The sequence below is a fragment of the Aspergillus niger genome (assembly GCF_000002855.4).
Source record: "Aspergillus niger supercontig An08".
Classification (NCBI taxonomy): domain Eukaryota; kingdom Fungi; phylum Ascomycota; class Eurotiomycetes; order Eurotiales; family Aspergillaceae; genus Aspergillus; species Aspergillus niger.
Window position 1 is genome coordinate 738,432 of NT_166524.1, and position 16,400 is coordinate 754,831.

The 16,400-nt window shown below is 50.2% G+C and overlaps 7 protein-coding genes across 7 annotated transcripts; 3 read left to right on the forward strand and 4 right to left on the reverse strand.

Annotated features, from left to right (window-relative positions):
- Nucleotides 1-407: 407 nt before the first annotated feature.
- An08g03210 (hypothetical protein) lies at nt 408-2,058 on the reverse strand (the record flags this gene model as incomplete). The annotated part of the gene is made up of 6 exons (XM_059748938.1): nt 408-577; nt 707-777; nt 1,292-1,432; nt 1,538-1,653; nt 1,814-1,903; nt 1,981-2,058. 6 exons carry the CDS (start codon nt 2,056-2,058, stop codon nt 408-410), a joined length of 666 nt encoding a protein of 221 aa, XP_059603956.1.
- Nucleotides 2,059-2,510: 452 nt separating this feature from the next.
- On the forward strand, nt 2,511-2,756 carry An08g03220 (hypothetical protein; the record flags this gene model as incomplete). The annotated part of the gene is made up of 2 exons (XM_059748939.1): nt 2,511-2,613; nt 2,653-2,756. The coding sequence occupies 2 exons, from the start codon at nt 2,511-2,513 to the stop codon at nt 2,754-2,756; spliced, it is 207 nt and encodes a 68-aa protein (XP_059603957.1).
- Nucleotides 2,757-3,069: 313 nt separating this feature from the next.
- An08g03230 (hypothetical protein) lies at nt 3,070-3,291 on the reverse strand (the record flags this gene model as incomplete). Its single annotated transcript, XM_059748940.1, has 2 exons — nt 3,070-3,089; nt 3,168-3,291. 2 exons carry the CDS (start codon nt 3,289-3,291, stop codon nt 3,070-3,072), a joined length of 144 nt encoding a protein of 47 aa, XP_059603958.1.
- A 337-nt stretch (nt 3,292-3,628) lies between these two features.
- Nucleotides 3,629-7,791, forward strand: An08g03240 (uncharacterized protein; the record flags this gene model as incomplete). Its single annotated transcript, XM_059748941.1, has 3 exons — nt 3,629-5,439; nt 5,493-7,258; nt 7,322-7,791. The coding sequence occupies 3 exons, from the start codon at nt 3,629-3,631 to the stop codon at nt 7,789-7,791; spliced, it is 4,047 nt and encodes a 1,348-aa protein (XP_059603959.1).
- Nucleotides 7,792-9,160: 1,369 nt separating this feature from the next.
- Nucleotides 9,161-9,781, reverse strand: An08g03250 (uncharacterized protein; the record flags this gene model as incomplete). The annotated part of the gene is made up of 2 exons (XM_059748943.1): nt 9,161-9,227; nt 9,291-9,781. The coding sequence occupies 2 exons, from the start codon at nt 9,779-9,781 to the stop codon at nt 9,161-9,163; spliced, it is 558 nt and encodes a 185-aa protein (XP_059603960.1).
- A 1,553-nt stretch (nt 9,782-11,334) lies between these two features.
- An08g03260 (uncharacterized protein) lies at nt 11,335-12,112 on the reverse strand (the record flags this gene model as incomplete). The annotated part of the gene is made up of 6 exons (XM_001392406.3): nt 11,335-11,496; nt 11,557-11,644; nt 11,708-11,771; nt 11,833-11,928; nt 11,983-12,020; nt 12,075-12,112. The coding sequence occupies 6 exons, from the start codon at nt 12,110-12,112 to the stop codon at nt 11,335-11,337; spliced, it is 486 nt and encodes a 161-aa protein (XP_001392443.3).
- Nucleotides 12,113-12,536: 424 nt separating this feature from the next.
- Nucleotides 12,537-15,649, forward strand: An08g03270 (uncharacterized protein; the record flags this gene model as incomplete). Its single annotated transcript, XM_001392407.3, has 5 exons — nt 12,537-12,841; nt 12,908-13,328; nt 13,380-13,769; nt 13,822-15,430; nt 15,507-15,649. The coding sequence occupies 5 exons, from the start codon at nt 12,537-12,539 to the stop codon at nt 15,647-15,649; spliced, it is 2,868 nt and encodes a 955-aa protein (XP_001392444.1).
- Nucleotides 15,650-16,400: the final 751 nt, after the last annotated feature.

Genomic DNA, 16,400 nt, shown 5'->3' on the forward strand with positions numbered 1-16,400 from the left:
GCACACTAAGACCAGGAGCCCTGTAGACCGCAGAGGGCGCGAGATGGGGTCGACGTGTAGACCCAGAGGCCTTTAATGGGTTAAGGCAACAAGAGATGGACAGCAAGTCGGGGGGGATCTCTAGACACTAGCGATCGAGAGGAAAAAAGGAATTATGGGACGAAGGGAAAAAGAAGACGACGATGGAGCCTAATTCAAAAAGCAAAACAAGCCACTGCAGGGGGAAGGGGAGGGGATGCAGGAGTGATAAATAGTACTGGGAATAGTCGGAGTAGGGCGATGATACCAGTCAGAATGAAACGCCATGGTCTCACTTGCATTGATTCATGGCCGGTTCCACCCATTCGGGCACTAGGCGCAACCCTGGGCCATGGTTAGTCGCAATCAATACGACCGATAGATAGATATCAGCAAGCAACGAAAAAGCCATGGCGGCGGATAAGAGCGTGGAGACTCCGGAGGGATGAATGGATGGATGGGCGGGCCAATGCGCGGCCTCCCGTTGGGATATTCCACTTGACCTGCAGCGGGATCCAGCCATCATCCTGTAATGTCTGCTTGGACTTTTTCTTTCCCGCTGACTAGAAGGAAATTGGACGAGAACGTGGACGGAAAGCCAAGCTGTGTGTGTGTGTGTGTGTGTGTGTGTGTGTGTGTGTGTGTGTGTGTGTGGGTGACACACTGGCTGGGTGCATGGCAGCCTAACCGCGCCATGCTGCATCAGTGACAGGCAAGAAGCTGAGAATCCCCTCTACGTCGTACTCAGTCACTATACTACTACTACTATACTACGGATAGGGGTCAAAGAAGGTAATATGACCGACTACTAACCACCCACCCAGTAGTGTAGAGTATGTACTATGTAGTACTACTTCCTACTATGCATCCGATAGAGACCCTGAGATTGGGGATTTCAGTGACAGATCGGGGTAAATAATGGATAGTATAACAGTGTCATTGGGCTCGATGCAAGGCGGATAAGACTCAGGAGGAGCAGGAAACTTCCGAAGGACTGGTTAGTTTTCGTTAATTTCTCGGCCAGCTTTCGCGACTGGTGGGAGATAGCATCCAATCGGCCAATCAAAAAGAAGAACATTACTCGAGCTTACTACTCCGGACTCGCAGCTGAAATGGTTATCTATCAATTGCTCCCTATCTATCAGAGACAACAAGGCTGCGGATTGAGTTCGTGGCTTCACCCATCGTTCTCGAACTTCCATGGTTTGAGGAGTCACTGGTACTCTAGCTAGTAACCCCAGCTGACAATGACCACGAGGTGTTCCGCTACTACTGGTTCCTATGATTCAATCCATGGGAATTCATGGTCGCGTCGTGAATTCCTTCAGCCCAGCCGGTCTCGCAGTGCTTATCTTCAGACTTCGGCCGTCCAATCAGCAGTGGGCCGGGATGGCTTATCAGGCCTCCTGATTTTCTCTTCAAAACAAACTCCATGGGTTCCTGTTACTCCTGGCGATTAGTATTGTCGGCTGTAATGTCGATACTTACTCTATGACTAGAGATTTAATGAAAGCAAGACCTCCGTCTCATCATCCTTGTCGGATAGTGTCTGCGTTGTTCCTTCATAGCAGGAAGGTTACTCCGTACTCCGTGGAGATACCATACTATGTCACCAGCTGACTTCTGAGTAACATCCTACAGCAATATTGTAAGATGGACTTTGGTTAAAATGATTCTAACTAGCAGTATATCAATGATTGAAGGTGTCTCATGCGACCTACAAAAAAAGAATAATTTGAGGTAAGTCCAGATCAAGCGATTCGTGTTTCCAGCACGGATCGTAGGGCTGGTTAACTTGGATGAACCAACAACTCCACGGAACCACAGCAGCAATCGATATCCCTGGATCAACGGTAGCACCAAGTAGCACTAGCATAGTAGCCCGCTATATCTGTCAGCAAGTTGGAACTATTTCCTCTGTACCTCTTCGTGGAATTTACAATATTTACTAGTACCAAGCACCACTTCGTACTCCCAGTATGCGTCTCCCGTAGGTAGAGATAAGCTCACTGGTCCCCATTGGCTAGGGCAGTTCGGCATCCCGACTGGCTCGGACTAGCGGGCTTGGCACCTTGGGGGTCTCTTTCACTTTCATCAATCAATGCGAGATCATCTGGTAGGTTATGTTTGATTATGTTTCTGATTAACATGAATTTGATAATCATATCTTAATCTATCTCTGCTGCTCTTGGTCACTTAGTAGAAAATTGTCGAGCAGAAACCCATGAGTAATGATAGTTGCGATGTTTCTCAAATCTCTAATTCATTAGAATAACCCAGTACTACCCTCTGAAAGACTGATGCAGCTCATCACCCATAGAGAATCTCTGTTACGGAGTTAGACCACAACGCCCCATCATGGACATGGTTCATGTTGCTAGCATGATGTCATTATCAAACTGACCTTCTACCAGGCGGTCGGATCAACTATTGCCATGGTCTACTGTCCACCAGGCTTCAGTACCTGCTTAAGCTTCCCCAGAATTTCTAAAATGGATCTCCAAGAGACCCGCAGCCCCAATTCAGGACAATGGGTTCCACTGATCAACCATCAGACGCATGCCACTATTCACGCCTCAGGGCGATCTTCAAGATGTCAATTGATCATCGTCCAACTTTTTATCCAACAATCAGGCGGGGAATTCAAGAAGGTGCATGAGGCCGCATTGAACGGACATCTACAGATGCCCGAAAAGGAGAACGCATACCAACCCGACAAGTCTCCGTCTGGACTATAAGGAGTAGAGTTTCGGATCACCTTCTCGGTTTCCCGACTTGGTCAATTTGAGAAGTATGTCGATGGTTGTTTTTATTTGCTTCTCTGATGTCGCGTTTTGGGAGCAATATCATTTGCAGCGCTGAACGCGGCCCATAGCTATACGAATGCTCGTAGGCAACCACCCACTTGAAATCTGCCACTTTTGAAAACCCTTGAGAGTCCACGCTGAAAGGAGAAGGGCGAGAGATGAGTAAAAGGGTGTCAATCAATGCTGCATTCTTCCCTTGACTATCGGAAGGCGTAAACAGGCTTCAGTTCTCTCAAATACCTTTTCAAGCGCCAGCCGTGTGATCTGTCATTTTGTTAGTCCTATGAGCACTTGCGACAAGCAAGGGGTCAGTCGCCACAGTAGAGGCCAATTCAGAGCTACCATATCCCATTAACAAAATTCGGTGTGAGCATGTGCACATATTATCCTTGAGACCTAGAACAATGCCGTGTAAAAAAGCATGTGCCTTCCGCCTGAGGCACCATTCATCTCGTGATTGTGGCATAATGGGCCCTACCGCCTCCCGATCCGGGATAGACGTGGCAGGAATAATCCACCTCCGGCTGAAGCTCCGCCCTGTCAATCTGGAGCATACCACTCGTTTTATACCTCAGATGCTTCACTGCTTTCACTCTTGAATGGCAGAGAAGTCATCTAACTTGTCCTGTCTTTCAACTGTAATAGCACCCGCACCTCAAGTTCTTGAATGCAACTGGTACGCCTGCGCGAGATCATCCCCAGTCCGGAACCGATAAGTAGCACAGACGTGCACCGCCACACCCCCCTATCTATCCGCTTGAGGCTTCCCTCCCAACCCGCTTTCCAAACGTCGGACATGCGACATGGAATCTCAGCAGGACCGCGGGTTTCCGATCATGGAGCATCCTGATTTAAACAACCATGATTCGGATGGCTCCGGGTCCTCCGATGAGCTTCTGCAGCAGCCATATGCTGTAAGAGCCAACTCCAGTTTCCCGGAGAATTTCGACACCCAGGTCCAAACCCCGGCGACGACCATTTCCTCGTCCCCTCCCCCATCCATTGCGTCTGCCCTGCCATCATGGGCAACCGGCACGCCCACACGCGCCCGCGGGGCCAGTATAGGTGCTTCTGCTGCTCTTGAGAAAGCTCCGCCGATGGATGGCCATCCGGTGACCGATCGTGACTTGAGGCCGCAACGTCCGTCCGGCCCCGCTCGGACGCCCTCCAATACCTACGCGCCCCAACGACGCCCACCTCAGTATATCAGCTTCCAAAATGACCGCCAACGGAGCTCATCAACGAAACGAACTTCTAGACGCGATCCCAATGCACAGTACCGAGCTCAGGAGAAGGCGTATGTCCAGCGCATTCGTGCGGACCCTCAGGCCTGGTACAGTCATTTCGATGAGGCTCAAAACATGAGCATGACGGTCGGGGACTCGGACCTAGAAGAACCCTCACCATCCTCGGAGGTTCCTTTCGAAGACGATGCCTACGATCCGGATATTCAACTCTTCCTGACCGACGACAATCAGCCGACGATCGAGGAACTCAAGAACCCAAGAAACCAAGAGAGGCTGGAGTGGCATTCTATGCTTTCGTCTGTGTTAAAGGGAGACGTGGTGAAGCAAGAGAAACAGCGATTACTCGGCTCTACAGAATCAAAACGATCGTCGGCCCAGAACAACGCAATATGGTTGGGTGTCAGAGCCAGGACCTGTGGAAGGAGTGTTGCACTGCAGAGGAAACTCATTGAAGAAGCGAGGGCTGGCCTTGGCCCCATCATCGAAGAAATTATCAAGTTCGAGATCAAAGGTGAAACAGAGATCGGGAAGCCACCCATCAAGCAGGTTGAGGATATTGTCGCACAGATAGAACGTTGTGAAAGCCTCTACTCTACTCACAAGGAGCTGGAGACTGCCCACCCCAGAGTCGCTTCAGAGGAGTATCACTCGAGTCGCGATGCTGTTTTTGCCTGGCACAACACGACCATCTTGATCAACACCGAGCTCGCTATCCTGCAGAAATGGGTTGGAAACGATGAGTTGGATTTCAGCAAATCGAGAACGAAATCAATCAATAGCGACCTTTCCGACGAAACATCCTTCCTTGACCGCATCATGAAGGAGGATGGCCTCAAAACGCTGCAAGGAAAACATAACATGCTCCACGGCATTGGAGAAGTCATCCAAAAAGCAAAGAATACATTAATTGAGAATGCCGGTTCCTTCGCCAAACGCCACTTACCTCCCTATATCGAAGAACTTCTTACTCTTATCAATTTCCCGTCTCGTCTCATACAGGAAATTATACGGGTTCGACTATCTTACGCTAAGAATATGAAAGACCCAGCTTCGCAATCCGCCATCTTAGTCGATCAAATGATATCGCAGTTCCAGATTTTGATGAAGGTGGCGGTCGATATCAAACGGCATTATTTGGATATCGCCAGACCCGAGCCTGGGTGGGACCTGCCCCCTTGCATTGATGACGGTTTCGACGCAGTCGTCTTGGATGCGATGAAGTATTACTTCCGGCTTCTGAACTGGAAGCTGACTGCAAATAAGAACACATTCAAAGAAGCGGAGATTCTAGAACAGGATTGGGAATTTTCCAACGAGGTCGGCCGACAACTTGAGGGCGGAGATATCGAGGTCGCGGAGCAGTTTAGGTACGAACAACCTTCACACTATGCGATATATCAATATGGCTAACCTGAGCTAGTGCACTGACTGCCAAGTCGATCCAACGCTTGATGTACCACTTCGAGCGGGAGTTGCAGCCTCGCCATGACGAGGATCCTGCCGACATGGACAAGCGTTATAAAAGCGTATTGGACTCAACTCGGATCCGGCAACGGAAGCTTTACCGATTTTCCCGATTCTTGCGCCAGCTGTTCGAAAATGCAACGGAATACAATTTGCCGGCTGACATTGCATACGACTTTTTGGAGTCGTTGCTTGTGTCGGATCATTTTATGATCAAATCAAACGTCTCTGTTGGTCAAAAGGGCGTCTATCTCTTTGCGCACCCTGCATTGTGGGATCGCCCTGCAGATATCCAAGCTATCCTAGGCACATCATTTCGTGAGGATGACACCAGCAAGGATACACCCCATGCACCGTATATACTCGTGGTTCGTCCGGAAAAGCCCCTTTCCTGGGCTGGCAAAGAAATGCAGCTGGGCATCATGGAACAGCCTACGGACTTGCGATTGGGCAAATTGCGACTTGTGGTTGAAGGGACGCAGCAGCGGCTGTCTAATGCGAGACATGAGCTGACTCATCTCACTGGTATTCAGCTCGATATGGCCATCGAGCAACGTGCCAATCTTGGTCGGGTCAACGTGGAGCTAAACAAGATCAAGAAGACGTCATTCAAGCTATCAATGACTATCATGGATAGTGTTGCCCGGATACGGGAGCAACTCAAGGATAGAGACGTGGAGAACCACGATCTAGTCCAAGCATGCTATGCTTTTGCGACCGAGTTCGGGAAGCGTTCTTCAAACGTTGATCCCAATAGACGCGCAATGAACAGTAATAGACTTGTCGAGTTGTCCCTCGACTGGGTTTCGTTCATCTGTGATGATTGTGATGCTGCTGACAGGAAAACCTTCAAGTGGGCCGTTGCTGCTCTGGAATTTGCAATGGCTATCACCTCCAGCAGGCACCTCCTGTCTATGGATGATGCTCAGTATAGTCGACTGAGGCAGAAGGTTGCCGGGTGCATGTCGCTCCTTATATCTCACTTTGATATCATGGGTGCTCGATCGTCTCGTGCGGCTCAAGCAGAGAAGCAACGCTTGGAAGAGCGCGGCGGTTCGAGACGAATGGGCGCAGGGCGAATCCTTACAGATGAAGAGGCAGCCAAGCTTGTTCGGGAGCAGCGCGTGGCTCATCTTACCGAGATCGAGGAGAGACGCGTTGACGAAGATGCTAAACGCCAAGCATTGGGAAGGGTTCTAGAGGGCTCAAACGAAGCGGACAGGTCTCTTACGGTGCTTTCATCCTCGGCTACGAACGTTACTCTGCGATGGCAACAGGGCCAGTTCATTGGTGGAGGAACCTTTGGGTCCGTTTACGCTGGAATTAACCTTGACAGCAACTACCTCATGGCTGTCAAGGAGATCCGTTTGCAAGACCCCCAACTTATCCCTAAAATTGCCCAGCAAATCCGTGATGAGATGGGTGTGTTGGAAGTCTTGGATCATCCTAACATCGTCTCTTACCACGGTATTGAAGTGCACCGCGATAAGGTCTACATCTTCATGGAATACTGTTCTGGTGGGTCCCTTGCCAGCTTGCTTGAGCACGGACGTGTCGAGGATGAAACCGTCATTATGGTCTACGCTCTTCAGTTGCTGGAGGGATTAGCGTACCTGCACCAGGCTGGCATTATCCATCGCGATATCAAGCCTGAAAATATCCTGCTTGATCATAACGGTATCATCAAATACGTCGATTTTGGAGCTGCAAAGATCATCGCTCGTCAGGGCAGAACCGTTGTCCCTATGGATGCCTTCGCTGGCGCTGGTCATAAGGACGCTATAGTGCCCAAGGACGCCCAGCTGGCTCACAACAATTGGGGCAAGAACCAGAAAACGATGACCGGCACCCCAATGTACATGTCACCCGAGGTGATTCGCGGCGATACCACAAAACTTATCCACCGCCAGGGAGCTGTCGACATCTGGTCGTTAGGATGCGTGATCTTAGAAATGGCCACGGGTCGTCGCCCTTGGTCCACTCTGGATAACGAATGGGCCATCATGTACAACATTGCCCAGGGCAACCAACCGCAATTGCCATCCCGAGACCAGCTCAGCGACCTAGGTATCGACTTCCTCCGACGATGCTTCGAGTGTGACCCCAATAAACGGTCCACTGCAGCAGAACTCCTCCAGCATGAATGGATCGTCTCCATCCGCCAGCAAGTCGTACTCGAGCCAGCCACGCCTGGCAGCGACAATAGCGGTGGTAGTTCCCATTCAGGCAGTCGCCAGAACTCAGCGTATCTATGATCATCCTGATCCCTCTTCCAGCATCTGGATCTACCTGATCTGTATCTCTGTTCATCATCTCACCAGTCTTCCACACAGACAACCAATCCATCACGATGTCCCCATATTGTCTGTTCAACCCATCTTCACCAGATTTTCGAATCTCTGTTTGCAATTATCTATCTCAGCCCTTTCACATTCATACACGCATAAAAATTTGCATTTGATACCCCGACTCAAAACTTAACATTCATTTTACCTACTGTCCTCAGGTCCTACATGTCATGTCATCAGTAGTGTTTGTCTCGTTTGAATTTCTTTTCCTTCCGCTTCTGTACTCCTCTTCTTTGGGAGGTTCCATTGATATAGCCATGTGATATAAGATATGTGCTCTGTGCTGCAGTTCTCGGGATGGGCTTTTTTTTATTTTCAGTTACCATTATATTAGTGCTCGAGAAAACGAAAGAGTATTTATTTATGAAGTTGTTTTGGTAACATGTTCGATGTGCTCTTAGTTACAATACATGATATTGTATTAAGTTGTTTAGACATGTCCATGATTCATAAAAAGAAGTTCCGTTCGTAGATACGGAGTACTATGGATGGCACTCTTTAGATCCCTTAAACTTTGTGAGCCTCTAGTAGTAGAATTAGATAGCAAGGTATACTCGGTGCCTTTGAATGATACCTGGAATTGAAAACACATGCGTAGCACAGCCAAGAACTTAATAGCTATAGTTGAGCGTAGTAGTGGAAATAGATAGATAAAATAGTAATATATATTTCTCACTCAGACAGTCAAGAAAACAGAGAAAATTGTCCCTTGCACAACAAGGAGGCCAACGCTACCGCTATCGGAACTAAGTTAAACCGGTCATAATTGAGAAAAGAAGCAACAACTAAATTGAATGAAAAAGCAGACATCAATGAGGAAGTCGAGTCTGCGCTCGCCCCGATACCGCTGCCTAGTATATCAAATAAGAGTCCTCACGGTCAAGAGAGAAGACGATACAGTGTGTTGTGTTGCGTTTGTTGTGCTGCGCTGCGTCATATTGAAGAAAATAGAAAAGTGCGAGGATAAATTTGGCGAATAGAGTTCCGTTCCATACCATATCGTATCATCCAAGCCTGCGCCGATAGAAGAGAGAAAAAGGAAGAAGACAAGTCGGAAGAAAATTCGTCAAGAGACATCAGTCAAAACAGAGCGGGGTAATAGTAACTCCGACAGTATAACCGTAACAGATCAGCCATCGCGGCTGGGAGGCACGGAAATGAACGTGACCATATAATACCCATTAGAATGTAGAGTCATGTGAAACCGTAGGATGTTATTGTAGATGAGATCCTTTTGCAGTAGTAGAATCGAATACTGGACAAATCCGCCAGAAGATCAACGGAACTCCATGGCTGGCGCACAACCGTAGTCTTTGACATGTCTGAGTTCGAGTTGTTGATACCTAGCAATTAACCAAGTCAGTTTTGTCTGTCATAAATACCACTGGGATGAGGCAGACACATACTTTTCGCTCTTGGCGTGAAAGTAAATCCCAGCAACCGTTCCCTCCACCTGATTAAAACATATGTAGTAGAAGCCTTCGAAGCTGGCTCCGGAGATCGACCTCACGCGATGATCGGGAACGAGGAAGTACTCTTTCCAACGCATGAAGAGATGCTCACGCTGGGCAAAATTTCGAAATGTGAAATCCGGTCTCTTCGCCTGTTTCGCCTGCGATCGCCAAGCGGGAAACCGTCCCCAATGTTGCATGTCAGTCTTTTCGGTCGCGCCCCATGCTTCATTTCTAGTTTTAAACGTGTGCTTGGTTCCGATGATTTCGCCCTCAAAAAACGTTGTTAGAGTAGGGTGATCCTCGGTAAGACCTGATGCAAAAAGATTAGAATGGGCCACAGCGGGCTGGTGCAAGCGCTCACGGACCTTGTATGCGGAGGTATCCACAAAGATAAGATTCAAGCATATCAACGTGCTTGATCTCCACATCAACGCTGTAGACATGGCTGTCTGACTGCTGCGTGCCAGTAAATCTACTTCCCGGTCGCAAAAAAGACGACGAATAATTGGGTAACAGCTAGCACAATCAGCAAGGGGGACCTAGAGACGGGAAGGATAAAAGTAGGCCACCATACCCGAATGTTAGAAAATTCATAGCTTAGTAGAGAAGTGGCCGATGAAGGGGTGACTGGAGATGATGGGCCGGAGGAGCACGATGACTCCGCAGCAGGGCTCAGTCTCCCCGCAGCAGGTTCATCTTCCGATCTACCCACGCCCTTCGTGGGCGCTCTGGCTACTGGCTCGCCCCTCACGGGGTCCGCATCAGTAGAAGTAAAGGGAGTTCCATCTGATGGCGTTAAGGCGGTCTGGTTTGATGGGACGGTTGGCGAAAACGTGTTGTCGGGAGCATCATCGCTGGTGCTTCTCCTTTCCCACGCCGACACCCAGGGATACGGCCTTTCTTCTCTGGTATGTAATGTCTCTCTTTCAACCTCTGGGGGACAGGTAGAGCGAGCGGAGATTTCTTCTGCGATTGAAGCATTCAAGGGCGGGGTGTTATCACTCGGAGTCGGCATTGGAGGCTAATTAAGGAAGGAATGACATCGGAATCGATAAAATTGTAGGTTCCCACCGATAGGCGGAGAAGTGAAACACGATCAGGCGGAAGAGACAACCTGATACAAGCACAGTGTAAGGGCAGCTCAAGGATAGGGGTGATTTATTGGACCGGAGGGGGCGAACTAGAATGGGTACGGGGAGGACGACAGCGGATCGGGGTGGCAAATAGTTAGGGCGCAGACAGCGGAAAGAAGCAAAGTCTAGGGAGAGAAGAAGGGGAGCAAGCAGAGGAGAAAGAGGAGAGATCGGGGATGAAGGAGCCAAAGGAAAGGATTGAGGAAGGACGAAGAGGTTCGTTTAGTTTGGTGGTCAGTCCGGGGCGAGGCACTGCCCAAAGAGGAATCGACCAACTGATCATGCGAGCGCGGGGGAGGCAAATGGGGCAAACGGCGCCTCGGGCGGTTATTCGAGCATTTCTGGCATTTGGCAGTATTTTGCAGCCTTTGCACGTCTAGCACGGCCTCCCTTGCAGCTTTTCTGACGCTCGTCCCGACGGACGTGGCCCGCTACAATAATAATCCCCATTATGCAATGGCTTGCTCTCGCTGCTTTTGTTTCCGTTTTCGGCTCTTTTTTTTACACATCAAACACTTCAGACACCTACATACACACACACATACACGTCGTTGGGTATTCCAATTCTTCCGCTACGTTGGCCCTAAGTGGCAAGCTCTCATTGCGTCATCGCCTTTCGGTGAGTCGCTTTGCCATCGGGCCTCGTTTCAAGCAACCCAAACTGCCAGACAAATTTTTGGGGGAATGTGGAAAAGGAAAAGTAAAAAAAAAGAAAAAGTAGCACTAGTAGTATATCCGCCACGGCTGCAGTCAAATAGAAAACGCCTATTATTCATCCCAGAAAGTTGAACCGTTTCATTTCATGTTCCCACAACCACCACCATTTAGATGGGTTTAATCTATTACCGAATTAGACTCGATACTCATAGAGTAGCAAGAGACAAAGGAGCTGTGTTTACCTTGAAATGGAGCGAAATAAGCGAGAAGATGAGGGCCTTCAGGTCCTGGACGAGATAGTAGAAGACTCGTAGGCCTTCCGGGTCCGCAGATTCAGTCACATCCACCAATGAGCCGATTTTCGCAGTCTACAACAGATGTCAGGTTCCCGTCTGTTAGTATCTATGTCAATGAGGCGATGGACATACCTCAAAGGAGATATGCTCGTTCCCGAGCCGAATCTCAAGTTCCTGACGTCCATCCTTGTTCTTCTGAGGCCATTTGGAATCATCCTCCCTGCGTCGCATCAGCATCTTTTTACCCCCACCAACCGCCATTGAACCCCACTGATTGACTCACTTCATGATCTCACTTTCCTTGATGATGCGCTTCACTTCCTGAATCATCGACGCGCTCACGCACACTGTAGTGATCGCCCATTAGCGAATCGATGTAGAACCGGACGGCCCTTTCCTAGCACTCACTTTCTTTCCGGATCAGGGAATCATTGCGGTAGTTGGAGTTGTTCGCATATCGCACGGCAGCGCTACGGCCATCGCCAAGGGTACGGAAGTCGAACTCTTAAGCTCTGTTAATAGGGAAGCTCGAGCTGTAGACCATCGCGGGGAACCTACCTAGAAACTCATGTCCGAACCGCCCAGAGTGACCTGAGCTGCGGAACTGTCAGCAGCTGAGGAAATCTGGGCCACACACAAATCATCCTTACTAGTAGCGGAGGTAGAATGGTTCGCCTTGGGTCGACATCTTTCGAATACTTCAAGCGACAACGTCTGGGGCTTGACACGAAAAAGGGAAGCTGGAAATGAACGCTTCGTAGCGCGTGCCTGGATGGAATTGCCTGGTTTGCAGGGTTGGTCCAGGCGGGCTTAGTCATCCACACACTCCGGACAGCTTGCTCCGCCGCGCAAATGGCCAGGTTGATACTCAATGTCCCCGGATTGTCAACATTCGCTCTGATGAATGCTAGGCAGGTGAGGGGAGACAATTTGCACTAATCTAATTCCCTCTACTATTATCGAATCATTCTGGGGAGAGTTGTTCCAGTCCGTCTTCCCATCCTTCCCCCCTGACCGGCCCAAACAACCACCTGTACTGACGACCGCTTCCAGCTCTCCTCCCTCCTGAACCCTTCCCTGTACCGGCCATTCGTTCGCACCGCTCGATCACCATGGCGTCCTTCCTAGAAAATGCATACAGCTTGGTCCACCTGGACAACACTGCTGATCAGCCCTCTCTGCAGGAGCTGAAGCTGCAGTTGGAGAAGGGTACCGATGAGACCAAGATGGAGACAATGAGGCGGATCATCACAATCATGCTCAATGGCGACCCTATGCCCCAACTGCTCATGCATATCATTCGCTTTGTCATGCCGTCCAAAAGCAAGCCCCTCAAGAAACTCCTATATTTCTACTATGAGATCTGTCCGAAACTCGACGCGAATGGCAAGCTGAAGCAAGAGATGATCCTGGTCTGGTAAGGAAACATGGCGCATCCCGACATTGTAGGCCGTTCTATCTAACAAACGATCTTTTTGCGCAGTAACGGTATCCGTAACGATCTTCAGCACCCCAACGAATACGTCCGAGGAAACACCCTGCGATTCTTGTGCAAGCTCCGAGAACCGGAACTCATTGAACCCCTCCTCTCGTCCGCACGCTCCTGCTTGGATCACCGCCACGCATATGTCCGGAAGAATGCTGTGTGGGCTGTCGCTTCCATCTTCCAGCACTCAGAGTCGCTCATCCCCGACGCCCCGGAGCTTATCCAGGCGTTCCTCGATACGGAGACCGATGGCACCTGCAAGCGCAATGCATTCGCGGCCCTCATGTCCATCAGCCACCAAAAGGCCCTGGAGTACCTGGCTTCTACCTTCGACAGCATCCCGAACACGGACGAACTACTTCAATTGGCTGAGCTGGAGTTCATCAGAAAGGATGCTGTGCAGAACACTCAGAACAAGGTGGGCTTCCGGAGATCAAACCCGTTGCAGCCGGTTGCTAATGACTAGTAGGCACGGTACCTGCGCCTGATTTTCGACCTTCTCGATGCGTCAACAAGTACTGTCATCTACGAAGCTGCGACTTCTCTTACCGCACTCACCAGCAACCCCGTCGCCGTGAAGGCCGCAGCAAGCAAGTTGATCGAACTGTGCATCAAAGAAGCTGACAACAACGTCAAGCTTATCGTCCTTGACCGAGTCGATCAGCTACGAATCCGCAACGAAGGTGTCCTTGATGACCTTACAATGGAAATTCTCCGCGTCCTCTCTTCTCCGGATATCGACGTTCGTCGGAAAGCCCTCGGCATTGCCTTGGAGATGGTTTCGAGCAAGAATGTCGAAGAGATTGTCATGCTGCTCAAGAAGGAACTGGCCAAGACTGTTGATGAACAATATGAAAAGGTAGGCTTGCACAGTTTGCTGGTGGTATACAAATATATTAACAACCTTGTAGAACAGCGAATATCGTCAATTGTTGATCCAGTCGATACATAACTGCGCCATCAAGTTCTCGGAGATCGCAGCTAGCGTTGTCGATCTTCTGATGGACTTCATCGCTGATTTCAACAACAACTCCGCCGTTGATGTGATCTCATTCGTCAAGGAAGTCGTGGAGAAGTTCCCCGCGCTCAGAACCTCTATTGTTGATCGCCTGGTTTCTACTTTGAGCGAAGTCCGTGCCGGCAAGGTCTACCGGGGTGTCCTGTGGGTTGTCGGAGAATATTCTCTGGAGGAGAGGGATATCCGCGAAGCCTGGAAACGGATCAGGGCCAGTCTCGGCGAAATCCCCATTCTTGCCTCGGAACAGCGACTTCTTGATGAAGTCCCTGAGGATGCGGCCCTCAAGGAGCAGGTTAACGGCCACTCCAAGCCGTCAGCCCCGACCGGATCACGGAAGGTGCTGGCTGACGGCACCTATGCCACCGAGAGTGCTCTGACCAGCCAGTCTGCTGCGGCTGCTCGGCTTGAGGCTGTCAAGGCCGCCCAGAAGCCCCCTCTTCGTCAACTGATCCTGGATGGCGACTACTACCTTGCTACTGTGCTTTCGTCCACCCTTACTAAGTTGGTGATGCGCCATTCGGAGGTCTCCGAAGATGTTGCTCGGACCAACGCCCTGCGTGCAGAGGCTATGCTCATCATGATCTCCATCATCCGAGTGGGCCAGTCGCACTTCGTCAAGGCTCCCATCGACGAAGACTCCGTGGACCGCGTCATGTGCTGTGTGCGCTCGCTTGCAGAGTTCTCTCAGAAGAAGGAATTGGAAACTACCTTCCTGGAAGACACCCGGAAAGCCTTCCGCGCCATGGTTCAAGTGGAAGACAAGAAGAGGGCCGCTAAGGAGGCCGTTGAGAAGGCAAAGACTGCCGTCCAAGTTGACGATGCCATCCCCATCCGGCAATTCACCAAGAAGGCAGCTCTTGAAGGTGCTGAGGAGATCGAGCTGGATCTGGCCAAGGCCACTGGCGGTGACTCAACTGTGGAGACGGTGTCCTCGAAGCTGAGCCGCGTTGTGCAACTCACTGGTTTCTCAGACCCGGTATACGCCGAGGCTTATGTCACGGTTCACCAGTTCGATATCGTCCTGGATGTCCTCCTGGTCAACCAGACCCTTGAGACCCTCCAGAACCTGAGTGTTGAGTTTGCGACTCTCGGAGACCTCAAGGTGGTGGAGCGGCCCACCACGCACAACCTTGGACCTCGCGATTTCTTGAATGTGCAGGCTACAGTCAAGGTGTCGTCGACGGACACGGGTGTGATTTTCGGTAACATTGTGTACGACGGGGCGAGCTCGACGGAGTCGCATGTTGTTATCCTGAATGACATCCATGCCGACATCATGGACTACATCCAGCCGGCACACTGCACCGAGACGCAGTTCCGGACGATGTGGACCGAGTTTGAATGGGAGAACAAGGTCAACATCAACTCCAAGGCGAAGAACCTTCGCGAGTTCCTCAAGCAGCTGATGGACAGCACCAACATGGCATGCTTGACGCCTGAGGCGTCTCTCAAGGGCGACTGTCGGTTCCTGAGTGCCAATCTATATGCCCGGAGCGTATTTGGTAAGTAACAGATCTCCCCATCGCGAGATTCATTCCATCCTCGCTTTCTGGATAACCGCTAACTTGACTGTCACAGGTGAGGATGCCCTTGCGAACTTGAGCATCGAGAAGGAGGGAGAGGACGGGCCGATCACCGGCTTTGTGCGGATAAGAAGCCGTTCTCAGGGTCTGGCCTTGAGCCTGGGGTCTTTGAAGGGCCTTAAGGCGTCTACAGCATGAATAGAGAATCCCCTTTGAGCCATATTTGAATAGCCACTACCCTTGTTCCCTACTACATGACTCTTCTGTTCGATTTTTTCAACTGCGCTTTTTTTTTTATTTTAACTCTTCTGTGTTCTTCTTAATGGACGAATTTGTTGACTATATGCACCTTTTACTCTGTTTATTCTGGATGAGAAAAGACTTTTTATCTCTCAATGGAATGCCCCATTTGAACGACTTTATTTCATTTTTATTGTATGTATGTGTGTATGTATGTACCACCATGGCCAGCTATTGTCACAGCAGTAGGATGTTTCTTGGACGCCGTCATGGACTTGCCCAAGCTCATCTGTACCACGTTGATTAAGCACGATGCATCCCATGCCCGCCACCCCGCAGGTGTTGCCTCGGAGTATGGCTGCAACTGCCCGATTCCGACGACACGGAGGGCATTATTCCGAGCAACATCGGCTTTGTTCGAAAGAATGCATCAGGGGAGCGAAGGTCCTTCGAGAAATCATTTCATTGCGTCTTGATCATCGAATCAGACCAGCCAACAGTGTAAATATGGGCGCGGAAGGGCTGCGCGCATTCCCAGATAAGGATGGATGGTTGCGGCGATCTCGGCAGTGCATGCAGTGGCAAGTTCCCCAGGAATGACCGGAAACCCACCAGATCCAGGCATGCATCATGTAGGGCCCGGACTCAAAAAGAAAGGTGTTCCTGTCATGGCATGATGAGGGTACAAGTCTTATCTGAAAGCCTATCA